At 37.7% G+C, this 17,520-nt stretch overlaps 1 protein-coding gene across 1 annotated transcript; it reads right to left on the bottom strand.

Moving 5' to 3' along the window:
• Positions 1–8,912: 8,912 nt before the first annotated feature.
• Positions 8,913–17,214, bottom strand: LOC108103410. The gene is given in 6 exon segments (XM_017208867.2): positions 8,913–9,920; positions 9,922–10,005; positions 10,071–10,366; positions 15,958–16,068; positions 16,130–16,420; positions 17,013–17,214. Coding segments are annotated over 5 exon segments (1,149 nt in total). The 5' UTR covers positions 16,299–16,420; positions 17,013–17,214; the 3' UTR covers positions 8,913–9,431.
• Positions 17,215–17,520: the final 306 nt, after the last annotated feature.

Raw genomic sequence — 17,520 nt, 5'->3', positions numbered from 1 at the left:
AGATGCGGAAAATAATGCACTTTTCATTGGAAACTTCATGCTTAATCCCAACTTTATGGTTCTGAGATTTAAGCGTTCATAAGGGCAGACATGGCTTAACCGACTAGGCTTAGTTCAAGAATACATAAATATAGATATGTTAGCCTACGAGTAATGAATATGCTTATAATTTACCAGTTATATATGAGTTGTAAATGAATCTCTTAGCTTTGTTTTTGAAGTATGAAAGAATAGATTTACAGTACTAGTTTTTATGAAATAGCAGATGTTATCACAAGTGTAAGTCGAGAACTCCTTTTCCTCCCTCATTTATCAACCCATCAATCCTGACAACGGCAAAGTTGATTCAGTCCGCGGGCCCAGCAGCCAACGCCTTTAATTAAATCAAAAGAAAGGTTTCCACCACACGATTGACATTTTAAGCACCGTGATCGACTTTAACACGTTTAAAACACAAATTTCATCATAATGGTCCACTCCCACCCCAGCCATCAACATCTAAGTCGGGTCTTAGCCAAGAAGGAAAATTGCACCCGCGGTTATTTTAAAATTCTAAAGACAAGAGAAAATATTATAAGGCAATAATAAATAAAAAGGGAGCAAAGCTGCGAACGAGAGAAAAAAGTTAAGTAGGCGTTACTAGACCGGGGTCTCATCCTCGAATGCCCTCTGGGGCCAAGCCATCCCACGCGGCTTGTCATATGTCAATAGCAAAAGTCCTCGTCCTCCTCGTCCTCGACAGCTGCTCGACATTCTCACCCTCTGCTCTGCCGATCACCGCAAGAAGCCTTGTTGACAGCTCTCAACTTTCTCCTACTGTTGAGATTGGTTGGACAGGGGGTTGGCCAGTCAGCCGGCGTATTTACATTTATTAGGGCAACGCTTCTAGAGACGAGGTTGTTGTAAATATATTTTCACATAATCGAGCCTTTTAATATTTGCTTTATGGACTGTGGGGTCACTTAAAAGTCAAGTCAAAAGTGTACTATCAGCAGATATCTGCCTTTTATCAATTCCCAAAATTCTCTATTTCGTGTAGTTCTCGAGAACAACTCGCGAGAACTACTGACCGTCCGTCTGTGTTCACATTTAGGTATACTTTTTGGGTTTGTCGATGACCAACAAAATTGACAAAAAATGTTTAAAATGAAGAAGGAAAGCAAATATCCCCAGAATCTGCATGCCTAAATCCAATCTCCAGTTTTAATAGATCCCAGCGATCTCAGAGACGGTTTAACGCACATACCCTAATAAATTCTGGCATGTGATCCTGATCAAGTTTATGCTTGATACGTTAGGAAGCACTCTTACCATACCCTTTATTATATTAAAAATCTTCAATCTGATGTAAAAGCTTCAGATTTTTCAGGTTCTAAAACATAAGTTATTACACCACATTACATGTTACATTATTATTGGGAATCGATTAAATTTTATATAAGCACTGCGCAAATAGAAAAAAAAACCAGTTGCTAGTTGCCGTAGAGGACAAATTACGGTCAAAGATCGCGTTAACAGTACTCAGTTCCTTTTTTAATTAATAACTACAAATTTTAAATATATATATACGATATTATATATACGAAATTTTCATAATAATAAACTAGCTTTTTCTAAAATATTTGATTATAGTTGTCATTAAAAATGAATTGATAAAATTAAGGTTACAACACCTTCCATTTGTGAGGATAAGCCGGACAATTGAGATATGCGTTTACTTATGGTCTAGTTATTGATTTTTCATTAATATCCCCTCTTACTTGTTGTATAATAATGTTTTAATAATATGTTTTAATTGCTTCCTGTTTAGAACCAACTTCATGATTAAGTTTGACTATACCTAATGTAATTAAAAAAAGTTTTAATTTAATTGAAATATAAATTCAGTCACAAGAAAGGAAGGATCGATTGCAAGTCGAAATCTTTACAGAATTCAAAAGATGAATGAAAATTAAATTTGCTTCTTTAAGATGTCTTAAATGAGTTATTTTGCCATCATTAAATAGAGGCCTGCAATCAATGCAAATGACATTCCACGACTCAACAGCATTAATTAAACAGACCGGCTAATCCCAGATTTTCGTAATGCGCCATCAATAACAATTATCCGTAGTGCCACTTTCCTGGGTGCAAATCGCGAACCATCAAAAGCAGGTTTTCGACGTCAGTGCACGATGGTCATATCCATTCCTCCTTACAACCTTTCACCCAACTTGCCATTCTATCTAGGACATTCCAATTAATAGCGCTTCATTGAACTTTTTCCCGTAATTTAAATGCTAATTTTTCAGAGCAACCTTTTATGTGTATTTTTGTGTGACAATTTTTTCAAGGCTCACCTGAACAGGGTTTATTTTTTTTCGTTAGTAAAGTTTATGATTTTTATAATCATAAATCAGGCCTGAGATAAACTTTGATTACATTAACATTGTAAAGCAGTCTCGGGCGTGGCATCCGGCATGTCCCTGCACTTTTTAACACAGACGCACTCGCCATCATCCGCATGACGTATGCGTAATGTGTGCTTGTGCGACATATTTTAAAGACTCGCCTCCAACTTTTTAATGACACCAATTAGCAACTCTTGAGCCACTGAAGCGATCCGCAGTATGGGGAGGGGTTAGTAAATACGGCGAAGAAGAACTCTGGGCGTACTGAAAGCTGCCTTTCATTCAAGTTGCATATTGCTCTGGCTCGTTAAATCAAAATGTGTGCTATAAATTCCCTCGTTTCCCGTCTGGCACTGTGTAAATAATAATTATTTATACTTACTTTGTTTTCCCTTTTCAAGTGGGAGCCGAGACTTATCAACCATGAAGTGGTTACATAAATAAGAGTTTTCCTGAACGTCGTTCCTGTGGTTTAATCTTTAAATTGTTGTGCTCAAGCAGTCGAAAACAAGAGTTGATCCTATAATAGAATGTTTCCAATATGGGAGACCCGCCACCAAACTCGGAAATTTCGAATACATTCTAGTTAATACATGATAATACAATAAAAAGCATGTGTCGACGTTTACAAGCTTCCATTAAATCCAACGATGGACCCACTAAAGATTAAAATCTTTAAGTCCTTGAAATTGTTGTTTTTTTAACCTTTTATAAAGTGTACGAATAATTTTTGTGGGTAAAAAAAAAGACTTTTTTGTGTTATTAAGGAAATTATCTAGTATTAAAGTTAAAACTTGTTAATTTTATGTTTAAAATATATTCTCGAAATGTGTTTCTTTCATTTGAGATATTACATTTTATTTATCGTTACGTATTTCTCGGTATATTAGGCAATAAACTTGCAACTCATGGGTGTACGAATAAATTATGAGCAGACTGTATGTCCAATAACTCTTTTGGATAGATTTGTACCAGTCTGTTTAATCAGAATCAGTCAAACAATAAACGAAAAAATATATTTTTTCAATTACCTGCAATGCATTCGTTTAAGATTTAGCGATATTAACATGACACCCACAGCAAGTCTTAGTTTCACTTGTATATCGAGTTCGGCTTTGAATTATAAGCCGCAAACATACAACAAGTAAGTACATTTGTGTTTACATCAAATCTTTTTTGTCTGACAAAGATTGTATTGTAGCAAAGCGCCCTCACACTCCGGCAAAACGCCAAGGCCGTCGGAAATAATTCACAATCCTTTAAATATAAACCTCGTACTCCCCTTCTTGTGTCCCTCAAGGGCAGAGGGGACAGCGGACACCGGGTATGTATATTTTAATTTTTACACATAGCTAGCGATTACGATGCGATGACATGGGAGGGGTTGTACCAAGCCGCGGTGAGAGCGTAAGAGAGATTCAGTTTACTTGGTCGTCTGCCTGGCGCCGCTTTGACCACGCCGCAAATGAGCGACGCCCTTTTGCCACCACCATCCTCAGGCTTGCCCCTCTCCCAGACTTCGCCACACACACACACCGTATTGTGGTGTAGGGGGAAACAATCTATTTACATTTACACCAAATGTTCAAATTTATTTATCGGTAGGGCGGCGGAGAGGAAGCGTGCGACCAGGAAGAAGGTGGGGGAAGAATGGGAAATGGGAGCGTAGAAGCAAACGTCGAACGACGTCACGCAGAAAGTTGTTTGCGTTGGCGAGCAGCGCGCAAAAGTAGGCAACGTTATCTATTCATTGCTGGGAGTGTGTGCGCGACAAGTGGGGCGGTGGGAGAAATATGGGGGAAATAGATGTTTACACACATGAGTATGTGTGGGGCAAGTGTGTGAGGCATGCTGATGAGTTCTGTTTGTTGTTTTCCTTGAACAAACTTTAATTGTTTTTGATTTTGCTAAGGATTCAAGTGCCGCGAGTTTTATTCATTGTTTGTTTACTCGTCACCAGTATGTAGCATGGAAGACCGAGGACAGTTTGTCTTTTTTTGAAGCCTTTTCAAAAGCTCAGTTGGCAAATCAAATCGTGCTCCGGAGAAAGGGGATAGCTGAAATGGTTCGCTCTTGGCTAATTAAATGTACATTTGTGGAGCTTCCCTGCAAAAGAAGGGGAACTTCAAGTGCCGTCCCGAACTCTTTCAATTGCCTGACGAGAATCTTGGTAGCTGCGCATAGTACCCTGGAAACAACACATTTTCAAAGCATATAGAACATATGCTGTGTAAGCACCAGCATTCTTTAAGCATTTTGAAAGTGAATATCGGGTACCTGGCATAGAAAATTGTACTTGGGTGCGTTTGAGCTTCCCTACTGCTTAAACTTCTATTCTGAATTGGTAAATTATATTGTTCCTCTGTTCACTGAGATATTTTAAAGTGACAAATTATGGTTTTTTGAAAATGAAATAAATATTTTACAATCAATTAAAAAGTTGATATAAACATTTGGAGTGTAAAACCTCGTGAACATCTCTTTTACCTCTTGAAATTTAGCAACGGCCATTGCCAAAATGTCACGTACTCTGGGGCACTGGGAGCTACGTGTAAATGTCAAAGATATGCCGAGGGGTGTAGATTCGAAATACCGCTAATTGTTGCGCATGCTGCGTACTTCGTGGCGTACTTCAATATCCCCATTGCTCCACACAATTTGAACTGTGTGCATTCGGCTTAAAGTACTGTCACGTTGCAGTTTGCCCATGAAACGCACTGCCTATTGCTGTTGGAATCGCTCCCTCCCGACTATGCTTTGTGGCTCATCTGCATGGCAAATTGAAAATTTCGCTCATTTATTTCATTATCGGAAAATGTTTTTGTCTTGTCCCATTCAAATAGCCGTGAAATTGCATTTGATTTAGTCTGTAGCAAGTTGCTTGAAGCCAGAGAAGCGGCTAAGTAAAATTAGGTAAAACTGTTACGTATTATCGCTTTCGCATTGTTATTTAAAGCTTATTGGCTGAACAATGTGTGTTAGTGCAATGCACTCAAATTAATAAAATTTAGTTAAATATGTACAATTTTTATGAATTCAAGAAGGTTAAATTAAACGCTTAGAAACAGGTAGGAAAAAAGGATAAAAATGTTAATAAGGATCGATAGGGGTTGTTTATGAATTTAACTGATGTTAATTCGAAATGATGCGCTGAATAGTTCCAGAAATCCACAAGACAGTGCAACCTTCTTCCCCTATACCACGTTCGTAAAATGTTCTTCATTGCTCATAGGTGAAACAATGGAATTAAAATGACCCGCCTTTTGAATAGAAAACAACCCGCTTCGCTTGGGTTTCATATACTATTTATCTTTATTTTTATGGTCGTAAGCTAAAAGCTGAAAATGAAAATAGCAAATGTGTGAAAATTGGGTAAGCTAAATGTGTGTGCGGGTTGCGATAAGGAAGTACAAAAACACAAATCGCACTTAATGCGATTAGATAAGGAACCACACCATATTTGGAAAATCGAAAATCCAACAATTTGATTGGCTCATAAAATTCGGAAGTAATGAAACTTCTGACTGAAAGAAGAAGAAAGAAGCGAATAACATGTATTTAATGAAACTAAATCCACAATATCTCCTTTTTCTCTGTAATTTAAACATCTAACGAAAACAAAGTTCCTCGCTGAGATAAACCACTTTTGTATGCTTATTACGTGGTAATTATATAAAGTAAATATACTCTGCCATTGCTCTTATAGTTTCCTACTCTTACTTACATATATGTATAGCAGTAATTGAATTTATTCTAATGGACACCAAATGCGGTTATCTCGTGAGGATGACTCAGTTACGACTGGCACTGATGGCAATTACACATGCCGCAGTGCGACTAGTGTAACATCCTGTGGAATATTTAAAACATATAACCAAATAAGTTCCTCTTATAATCTCATTAACATTCGCCAGGGGATAGACGCACTCCCCCAGCCGATAGACATCAATTCTATGCCTCATTATAATTTTGTTAAATGTTATGTAAAGCGAGTGTCATGTTCTTCCCCCCACATCAGCACTTTCTATACGGCGCCTCATTGGCGACTCTTCTGTCCTTAGGGGTTGCCCACTGGCTTCCATTTACAATGACGTTTTGACTTTTAATTGTGTTTTAAAGTGTTGCGACCGCCCTTTGAGCCGGGCGGTTGGATTTCGCCTGCACTTGGGTCACTTTCAGGCCATTTGGTTTTGATTTAGCTCGGCTGTTTGGTCATTTGACGCCTAATTAAATTTAACGATGACGTTGATTTCTTTCTCCGCTAGTTCCTCGACTTCCCTCAGGGTTTGGTGGAAGCCAGTGGTTTTGTTTTACAATATATAAATGGACGGGCAAATATGCTTAAAAATTCATATGAAAACATTTGGAATTTAAGCCACTAAAAACTGTCCCAAAAATATTTTATTAATTTAGCTCACGCTTCAATGTATATGAATTCGTTCTCTCCCATAAAACTCATAAAATTAATTTTTTAAAAAATAACTAAATCTTGATTCTAGGAACTGTTTTGAGAGAAACACAGACAAAAACAAATGTTCGTAAGTCTTTCACATTTTTAATGTTATCCACATTAGGAACATTTTTTCGATGTTAAATGAAGAGAAAATACAGAAAATTAGGGGATTGTCAACTCTTAAGGATACGGAGAATGCAGATATTGCATTTAAATAGTTTTCGGAATAAGGTTTCAAAAATGTAAGGGAAATAATTTAGTCATTCTTCAATAAGAATTAGTAATTATAAACATATGAACGTTGAAGCCGGTTGTTAAGCCAAAAATGTAAATACGTATATATTTGACATAGAGTTGTGCCCTACTTATTCCTGAAAGCCACATTACTGGTTATAAGCTAAGCAAATACCCGAAAAGTAACCTTTAAAATGGATATCAAATATTTTTGAAAGCAGCAGGGATATTTAATCAAAAAAAAACTGATTTCCTCACCCACCATACTCAATATTGCTTCTATCTCAACTGTGGCGCCTCATCGACGTTGTGCTGACATTCAAGAGGACCCTATAGAAAGGATTCTGCAGCAGGACGGTTGCTAATAACAGGATTAACACAAAGGAGGAAAATTGAATTTTATGCCAACACACTTAGCCAAGCGCTTAAAGAGTCACTCGGCTCGTAGACTCAGCTGAAGAATCGAACCTCAACGGCGGCAGAAGGATGGGGATGGCTTTGGCGACGAGCAAACACAAAGTCCCAAACGTAATTTTCACGAATTCATTGAACTGCGTGAGTGTGAAAAATAACAATTTAGATAAATATTGCGCCGGCGACCTCCTTGGGCGTCGTGGATGCCTTGTCATACACGGCGGGAGTCAGCATCGGCGACATCAGAGCTCAGAGCTCAGACCTCACCGGCTAAGACGCCGACGGTCGAAGGCGAGATCTAGACGGCAAGCGCATCGACCGTTGACACAGAAATCATATTAATATAAATTAACGATGTGGAAAATTTAGTTTAGTAGTGAAACCCAAAGAATAAGCGCCAGCCAGTGAAGGCAAGTCAGTTGTACGGCTCACGTCGCCGGCTCATCAGTCAAAATGTCCAGGCGAGTAAATCCCAGAGCGACCCATGCCGATTCCCATATCCCAACCCCAATCTCAATCTCAGCAGTGAGGGATTGTTTTGATATCGCACTTTTGTGCTCCTAACCATCGATGTAAACATTTGGACTACATAAATCTTTATATGTGACCATGTCTTTGATTTTTGCAATTAAAAACCATTTTCTTATTTAATTTCAATTCACTTTGTCAAGTATGAACGTGGGACGCGGACTTGGCGATAATAAGCGCCTCATATTCATCGACATAATCATAATCCGATTATGCCCATGTCATCCAGGCTCCTACTGAGGCAGCTTTCACCGACGTCAACATACGTAGATGCTTTCATTGGCATCCAACATGTTCAAGTGCCTATCTGCAATGAAGTAAGCTGCCCGCTGAGTGGGTTGGCTTTTACAAACTTGTTGATTGCAAATTAATTAGGAAAAGTTTTCAATAAGGCAGAAGAAAATGTTTTCTCGTTTAGAAGGACAAAAGAGAATATGCATTTTATGTTTAAGACAAATACAAATTTTCTTTCCCATTTAGTGCAAAATTACTTAAATTGTCTTATAACGATTTTTGGTCAATCAACTCCTTAGACAAATACTTTGAAATTACCAAAAAGTAACTGAATTTGAAACTACATTTCGAAGATAAAAATTCCAATGACAATTTTGTGGCAATAAGTGGCAATAGCCAGCTGCTAAAACAAACTTGCGCTGTGCAGGCTTTTCGAGAACCTCCGTTCTTGAGCTCAACTTTATATAATATCTTAAAATTACCGAGATTCAGATCAATAGTAACAGGTAAACTAAAAAAAGCAATTATTCGTGGTAAAACCATATTGCGGTAAGTTTTAATTAGGGTTGTTCCAATTAACAAAAGTGTTGTCTGTGTGTAGCAACTGTTCCAGTGTCCGCAGTTTTGCACCCAATAAAATATTCTTTCATTGTTAAACATTTTTTTCTTCTGAAAACCCTTTTGATTTATTGCAGATACATGTTGAATATTATTATTACATATTGTTGAAGTCATTAAATAAATCTATTACATTTGTCAATATGCTTACCAATATAAAAAATAAAATGCTTTAAAATATTACAGCAGCCGTATCACAGACAGATTTGCATAAATACAACTTAAAAAGGTTTTCATTCAAGTTTTTCAAACAATGCAATGCCACTTTATAGTGACATCTTGACCTGTTCTGCTGGGGATAGAGACTTGTCATTGGTCACCATTGGCAAGGAATATTTCGGAACTCGAAGGTTCGTCATAAGTGGCAAAAAAATGGTGCCAAGACAAACGGCTGCGTACACGTTTTTGAAAGCGTTGGGTAAGCTGGGGATTATTGGTGTGTGGGTTACATCAAGAAATGATGCTGTTGTTTTGGGAACATGAGGAAGGTTTGGGTTTACATAAAACTGATAACAAAAACTTTGCAAACGACATTAAACTTTAGATTGAACATTGGTGGCCTAGCGCTTGCGTTCATGGTAGAATTCGCGTATTAACTGACGCAAATAGCGCATCTCGTTACGGCGTTCTTGGAGAGTACGGCGAAGCTCTTCGTTTTCCTGGGACAACACCTGTTCCTCACCTAGCACATTTTCCATTTCGAGCTTCTTCTTCTGGCGGTATCGAGTGGCCGCGTTCTTATTCTGCTCCTTTTTTCGAATCTTTCGATCCTCCACACCGCGCCCATATGTACGAGTACGCTTTTTCGGCTTTGTCAAAGTCTGCTCCACGGACGCGTGAGCTGGGGAAGAGCAGTCGCTGGCGGGCTCTGGAAGCCAGTCCTCATCCGCATCAGCTATGCTACCGCTTAATGCACTGCCTGTGCTTCTGCTGTCCAACGAGGAAGAAGCCTGAGACTCGCAGTCCTCATTAAAATTCTGCCAGTTTGTGGTTAACTCAAGTTCCTTGGCACGCATATTGACGATATCATCAACTAGTTGGTTTTCGCGTGGCTATTTCGCTTCCGCCCACCCAGTTGTTAAAGTTAAAGGGCGTGGCGGCAGCCGCATTTGTAGCATCAGGAGTATAGCATTGCTGTCAAATTTATATATATTTGTTAGGAAAATATTTTTAGATGCCACACAAAAATTATAACTTACCGCTTTCTGCTCGGCCTTAACAAGCACGGGTTGTGCCTGTGAAGAATCCGATGTCTGTATAGAAGCATCGAATTGCGGCGGAGACTGTGGCGGAGTCAACTGCTGTAGAATAAGAGATGAAGTATCACCGAGCTGGAAGTCGGAGGCAGAAACGAGTGAAGCAGATACAGATGATGCAGCGAATTGAACTTTGGTTGTGGGTATTATCGGCGAACTGGTAACATCGATGATGGGCTGATAGGCGTTCCTCTCATAATCAAGGCAGTTCAGCGCTTCTTTTTGGTCCAAGAGACATTCTGATAAGAAATATATAATAAAATTTCAAAACGTTATATATTTTTTCGAAATCCCTTGCCCGATGGGTTGCATTCATGGATTGAAGAACATACTGAAAGAGGAATTCTTTTTATGACAACATAACTAACAACTTCATGAATAACATCTACGCCTTAGTTCTGTCTAGGCAAATTGTTGTATTACGTACTTCATTGTTGTTTTCAATTTCCATTTAAGTGAAGGACATAGCAAACGCTCGCATCGCGCTCAGAACTCTAGCAAGCATGTACATATTGATTGTGGCCTTTTTTTTAATATACGTTTGATTTGCAGTTGTTTTCAATTCGTTTTTATTGAAGAGCGACAGAGAAGAATTATATTGAACAAAGTTCGACGACATCAGCTTGTTTATATGATAAAAATGGACTGACAAATTGCAGGGAGACAGAAATATTCCAACGCCCCGAGATCCGACGAGAGTGCAACCTTCTAGAAGCATTGTTGCAACACCTGTTTGGCCTGTAAAAGAGTTTAAACATTCACCTCTCCCAAGATCAATTCTACATTAGCATAACACGTTTCGCATCGATCGATCTGTCTGTCCATTTATAAAGCAATCTCCTCGGGAACAGCTGCGATTGAATACGCTTGAAAGCAGAGCAATAGTAACTGCGTTATTTGATTTGCATAAAATGTGAAACTAAACTGTCATGCCTAGCCCTGGTTTATTAGAATAATATATTCTATTGAACGACTGCTGCGCAACAAGAAAACGGCATAAATATTCTCTAGCTTATATTGGTGGAGTTTACTCTACATACTCAATTTTATAAAGTGGCATAATATAAAAATTGTCATTTAAAAGTTTTTAGGCATCATGACATTTTACTGACACTTTACTGACATTTCACTTTAGAAATGGAACTAGAAATGCAAGTCAAAAATAAATTAGATAATTTAGTATGAACGCTACTTAAATTTCATGGAGATAGCTAATAGAGCCGGAAGAGCCAAGAGTAAGTCAAGCATACATTGTTGCCATTCAAATAATCAAATTAGCTGACAGAGACAACTATATTACCAGTTCACACAATCTCAGAGAAATTAATATATATATATATTAATATTTAATGGGAACATGATTAGCAACAACCTTGATGCAAAAAGGAATTTGTAGACAAATAAATGTGTAATTTAAGTCAGATCGGTTAGCCTAGGAAAATACAGTGACACACAGATTTCTCGGAATATTTAGTTAAGTATTTTAAAAGGCATATTGGCGTATCGAATTGTGTCATAACTAATATTATTTCTATATTTTTATATATGTTATATCTTATTATTTCATGAATAGACAATTGGAAAACCCTTCTCATAAATTAGACAAAATCAAAAATATAAATTAAATTATATGCAAATAAATTTAATAAATATTAAACTGAATAAGATCAAAATAAGAACAAACATGAGGAAACGCTATAGTCGAGTGCCGCGACTATAAGATACCCGTCACTGTTTTACAAAATTTTAAAATATTATTTTGCTAGTGGAAACTCACAAGGCGCCACCTATAGTCAAAGGAAGCATGTTAAGTAACTGATAGTGACGTCACTGCCCATGTGAGGCCTTATAACCTTAATTTCTTCATAAATAGCGAAGTGTTCCGATTTAAAAAATCTTTGGCAAATCGATAGATATTAACAGAAATAAATTATACAAGGTCAAACGAAGGCATTCATAATAATATTAAAGACGCCACAGTTTTCCGCAGTTTGTGGGCGTTAGAGTGGGCGTGGCAGGGTTCTGTAATAAACTTGCGCTGCGTAGGGACCGCAAGAATCTTTACGGTTAATCTCAACTTTGTATCTCTTATAGTTCCTGAGATCTCAACGTTCATACGGACAGACTGACAGACAGACGGACATGGCTCATTCGTCTTCGCTATTCATCCTGATCAAGAATATATATAGACATTATAGAGTCGGAAACGCTTCCTTCTACCTGTTACATACTTTTCAACGAATCTAGTATACCCTTTTACTCTCCGAGTAACGGGTATAAAAAGGAGCGAAGAAATATTATATCAAACCCGATCGGCCTCAAACAAGTTGACGGAGACAGATGCAGGGACAGAAAAAACAACCCAACGTCATTGTTATGTTTTTCCATTATTAATATTATTATACATCTGCATACTAACCATAGGCTTGCATAAAAATATATGTACTCATTTTTGCGGCAGCAGTGTAAAGTGTCGAGTGAATAGAAAATGGTCTCAAGTTTAAATTTAAAAAAAGGCAGTAAAGTGTGGGTAGACAAAATGCCGGTAGCAATGTATAAATGAGTTAGCCTAAACTACATACAATAATGCCAAAGAACACAAACCTAAATATTAAAAAATAAAAATAATTAAAAAATTAAAAACCTAAATGTTTAGAATTAACGGTGCTTTTTAACTAATAATATGAACAAGTTTCGTATCTCAAGTAAGTGTATAAAATAATAAAATATTTGTAATTGAAAAATAAAAAAATCACAGAGTCAATTTTGAATGTACAATCGAATAGCTGCAGAACGTGCTGTCTTAGGCGTTATAAGTAAATAGAATAACAAAATAAAGTTTTGGGCTTAAAGAAAAAAAGCAATAGCTTATGCACACGTCGTCGTTACAAAAGGTAAATGATGAGTTTTCCTGTTCAAAACTGTGTAAAGGAAATTCAAATATGGCTTTCTAGAATGTGTCTGTCCTTCGGTTCCTGTGTTCTGTCCGTGGGATCCAACTGCTGCCGCAAAATGGTCGGCGTGGTCCTATAACTTGGCTTCTTGCTTAGCGTCGTTTCACCAACTTTTGCGAATTAATCACAATTTCACGGTTCCACATGTAACGGTATCCACAGTGTGGTATCATGCTAACAAAGTCCTTGTCGCCCGCAAACGAATTTTCAGGTGATCGCGATGCTCTCGTGGATTCGTCTATTTTCTCGTGGCTTGCTACATACAGTTGGCTCTCGATGATCGCCTCAAGCGGACTCTAGCCGTTTTCTGTGCCGCCGTTGCAAGAGTTTAATGCTATAAGAGACCTTCACACCTTCACTTCCCTGCTGCCACTTCACTTCACTTCACAAAGTTCGGAACGCACTACAAGCCTTGGGCGTTGTCTTAGATTACAAGTTTGTGAGACTTATTTTTATCAACACGCCAAATTTCCTCTAACAAAAGCATTTAAAAAATATCTTAAGCGCTCTTATTGAATCAATCTTATGGATTTCAGAGAATGTATTTTTTATTTGTCTTTTGAGCGTTTTGAAAACGTCAAGACGTGTGCTTGTATGGTTGCTACTTCTCTGGTCATTTATTTTTGTCTCGGTTTGCTTTGGGCAGTTTTCTTTGTGTTGTGGTTGCTGTTAAGACGGGTGGGTGGCGAGCGGAGAGGCAATCAAAGTCAAAGCCGAGATTCGGTCCGAACGATCGCGTCAGAGAAACAATTCGTACTGAGTTCCGATCAGTGAGCACGCCAGGTTTTTGCTCGACTCACTGCCAGATCAGAGCGAGCGAACGATACTGGGAAAAACACCAGAGCCCAGGGAGAGGCCCTGCATTAAGATCAATCTGTGGGTTTGTTTTGAGCCCGAGAAGCTATCAGCAGAGTCAAGCCAGTAGCCACAGCACGAGTCAGTACGATCCAATCGAACTGTACACAGTGGTTTTGAATTGGCCGAACAATTTAACTGACCCATGGTCGAGTGAAAGTTGAATAGTCTCGGCATACCCTTTTTATCGATTTCTGTCCGATGGGCAATATTAATTTAGCACTTTGATAAATTTATGAATTTCATCTGGTCAATCTCAATTATTTTTCCTTTTTTTTTTTTTTTTTTTTTATAAAAAGAAGCCTTAGCGAATAACACGAAAATAAACTATTGTAACTAAGGGCAACGTATATAAATTAATAAATTAAAACTTACCCTCTAGAGAGTACTAAACTTGCAGTATTTTTATATTCAACTTGTTTAAAATAAAGTTTCAACCACTGTTCTTTTCTGAATATTTTTTTATATACATGCATTTCTAAAGTATATGTTTTAAAATAGTATTATCAACTGATGAGCACTACATAAGCAGTCAGCCACCTCTCATCCTCAACCACCTACCAATCGAATAACTGACTTGGTTGCTCTTAATATTAGGCGGAAAACATTAAAAATGTGACTGAGCGGATACCTCTCCCCAATGAATTCGAAGTACATTAAAGAAAGGATAACAATCTGTAAAACCTACTTTATGTTATAGGAATAAAAGTAATCAATAAAGTTTTTGAAAATGAAATATCTTTATTCTCACTCATACAGTTAATTATAGCATCTACCTGACCAAGCCCCAAAGTATTGTCTTGCTAAAATGGGGGGCACGTCCTCCGGATAAATTTATATTTAAAAACAAAGCTTCCTGTCCGCTTAAAAATAAACACCAAAAATATGAGGGCCATAACTAAGTCGATCGCAGCTTTTGGCAGGTCCGCACCTCTCTTTGTTGGACGACTTTTTTGTTTTTTCCAAACAAGACCCAATGACGATTAACCTTCAGACCACTATTAAGAAGTTATTTAAACCCCCATAAGAGAGGATAGAACTCTAACAGCGGGGGGATTTGTTTGAATTCCTCCATGAATTGCAGCTGTTATCTGTCGTTTTATTTAAAGTATCAACTGAGCAGCAAAATATTTAAAAGAGATTTCTAAAGAGCGAATTGGAGAGAGCTTCAACTATCACCCGTTTCGCGCGTGATCAAGCAATGCAAACTGATTAAAAGCTGATTCCAATTTTATTACTCTCCCTCTCTCTCAGCTTGTGTTGTTGCCTCGAAATTGGCCATTACAGTGCTGGCTTGTGGGACACGTTGATAAACAATAATAAAAAGCACGGTGAAAACAACAAAAACCTGGCCAAAATGCCAGCGAAAAAGCTAACGAAAACAAAGCAAGCCTCGAACCAGTTTCCCAACCTCACTCGCCTGAGTGTTTCGTTCGAATCCATTTGATGTACGGGCCCCTTAATGACTCAGCCAACAACATCCACTGGATATGTCAATAATAACCTAGTATATAACATATTGGGTTTTAAAACGTTACAACAAGCTTCACATAAGAAGGCAAAAATAAAACAAAATAGAAAATATATATATAATTTGGGAGGGCTGTCTACCTACGAGTTATTGAATTTTAAGTCAGTCAATTTGCAGACGATCAAAGTTCAAATGCACTTTTATTTATTTTTGTTTCTTGTTTGCTTCTTGTTTTGCCATACAACGAGACTTACATACATATGTACATATATATGTAGGTAAAAAACTTTCTTGCACCAATTTGAAATTTGCTTTGAAAGGAATTTAAAAAACGACAATTAATTAATAAATTAATTTTGGTCTTAACGTTATAACGTTGTATTAGATAGTTTAGAACTGATCACCGAAGATCGCTTTGATTTTCGAACAGAATTGTGAACTGCAGAGAAAATTCCAAAGAAGAATTACAAAAAACTAACAAAGTGAACTATAAATGGTGTTTAAATTTTTGATAAAAACAAAAAAATGGCATACGTTAAACTAGACTTGCCTTCATCTTTCAGGTCAAAGATCTCCACAACCAACTCTTCGTCGCTCAGCAGCTCGAGAGAGGTAGCCTCGTTTAAACATAAAGCTTCTTCATCGCCAATAAGAGTAATGCCTGTAAATAAAATACTTAAATACTTAAATCTTGCTGGATCTTGGCAATATATGGCACTTACCATTTGCAAAGTTAGTGTCATACAGCCATTCGGCATCTGTTGATTCAGTGAGCGAGAACAGATCGGAGCCGATCGCCGATGTAGGGGATTGTGGCTCCAGCTTCAGGTCCCAATACAGCTCCTTGGGCAACTGCAAGCTCTCCATGGTTTGATGAAATGATGCGTCCATAATCAGAATCAAAATCAGATGTGAAGGATAAGCTTTTTATCGAGAAAGTGAAATCCGGTCTGAAGAATGTGAATGGTAGTTTTTGCGGTGTTTCTTGTTGTTGTGAAGATGCCATGATGGCACTGGAAAATGGGGGAAAAAAAGGTGATTAGATTAAGTTGTGCAACATAGTGCGGCAGCATCATGCTGATAAGCAATCTTGATACCCCTTCAGACAACAGTTTCGAACAATTTCATTGGTATATTGCGAAAATCGAGTTTAAACTTTTTTTTGAAATAATTTTAAATAAATATTTTCATTCACTAAGAGGCTTTTTTAATGGGGTAAACTTCCTTATGTATAGCTATCCTGTGATGCAGCATATGTAACTAATGGCATAACTATATCTGTATTAACGAAATACGATTAAGTCTAAGGGAATTCTGCTTTGGGAAATCTTCATTCTAGGTGAGTCATCTTGTTTCCACACGTGCAGGCAACTTGCAACGCAAATTACTCAACTTCTGGCGGCGATTGCGTCAGCCGATTTCTCTACCTGGTTGCATGCCCCATCACCTTGGGGCTGAATTGCCACGTAGCAAAGCAAACCGAGAATCCATACAAGCCGATTCCACAAACACACGTGCATCAATAATGAATGTGCAACGCCAAAGTCCGGCAGTGTGCGTGGAAAATTGCGAAATTAGCGAATGTACTATTTGGAGCATACTCACGATTGTTTTTTATTCGTTTCCATTTTGTTGTGTTTGGGGCACCAAGGTGCTGGATGTTTTTGCTTGCGCGCAAACTATAGAGCCATCTTTACGGTAATATAAATGCCGAAAACCTTGCAGAAAATAACAATTGGACCTTTTTGCGTTTCATTTGGAAAGAGAATGAGTGGTGCTTGCAGTGTTACCACCCATGGGAACGGCTTTACGCTAAACTACCATCGACCAATATTATAATGTACTAAAAAATCCTTTAGCCGCGCAAATCCAAAGGCGCTATAAGTTATGACTATAAACTTTATTGACTAATTGTATAAAATCACGCGATTTATAAGGAGTGTTATTATTATTGTAAGCACCAAAGTTTACCAACAAAGGTATGCAGAATAGTGCAAAATGGAGTTTTGGCTTGCCTTAATTCGATATCAATAAATATTTAAACCTCTGACACGCTTTCTAAAGATGGCGTATATTGTAATTTTTGTGTTTAGTTTTAAAAATTTATATTTTT

The sequence above is a fragment of the Drosophila eugracilis genome, unplaced genomic scaffold, assembly GCF_018153835.1.
Source record: "Drosophila eugracilis isolate 14026-0451.02 unplaced genomic scaffold, ASM1815383v1 contig_2065, whole genome shotgun sequence".
Taxonomy (NCBI): domain Eukaryota; kingdom Metazoa; phylum Arthropoda; class Insecta; order Diptera; family Drosophilidae; genus Drosophila; species Drosophila eugracilis.
The sequence above is the reverse complement of the archived record's forward strand: the minus strand, read 5'-3'. Positions and strand labels throughout refer to the sequence as shown.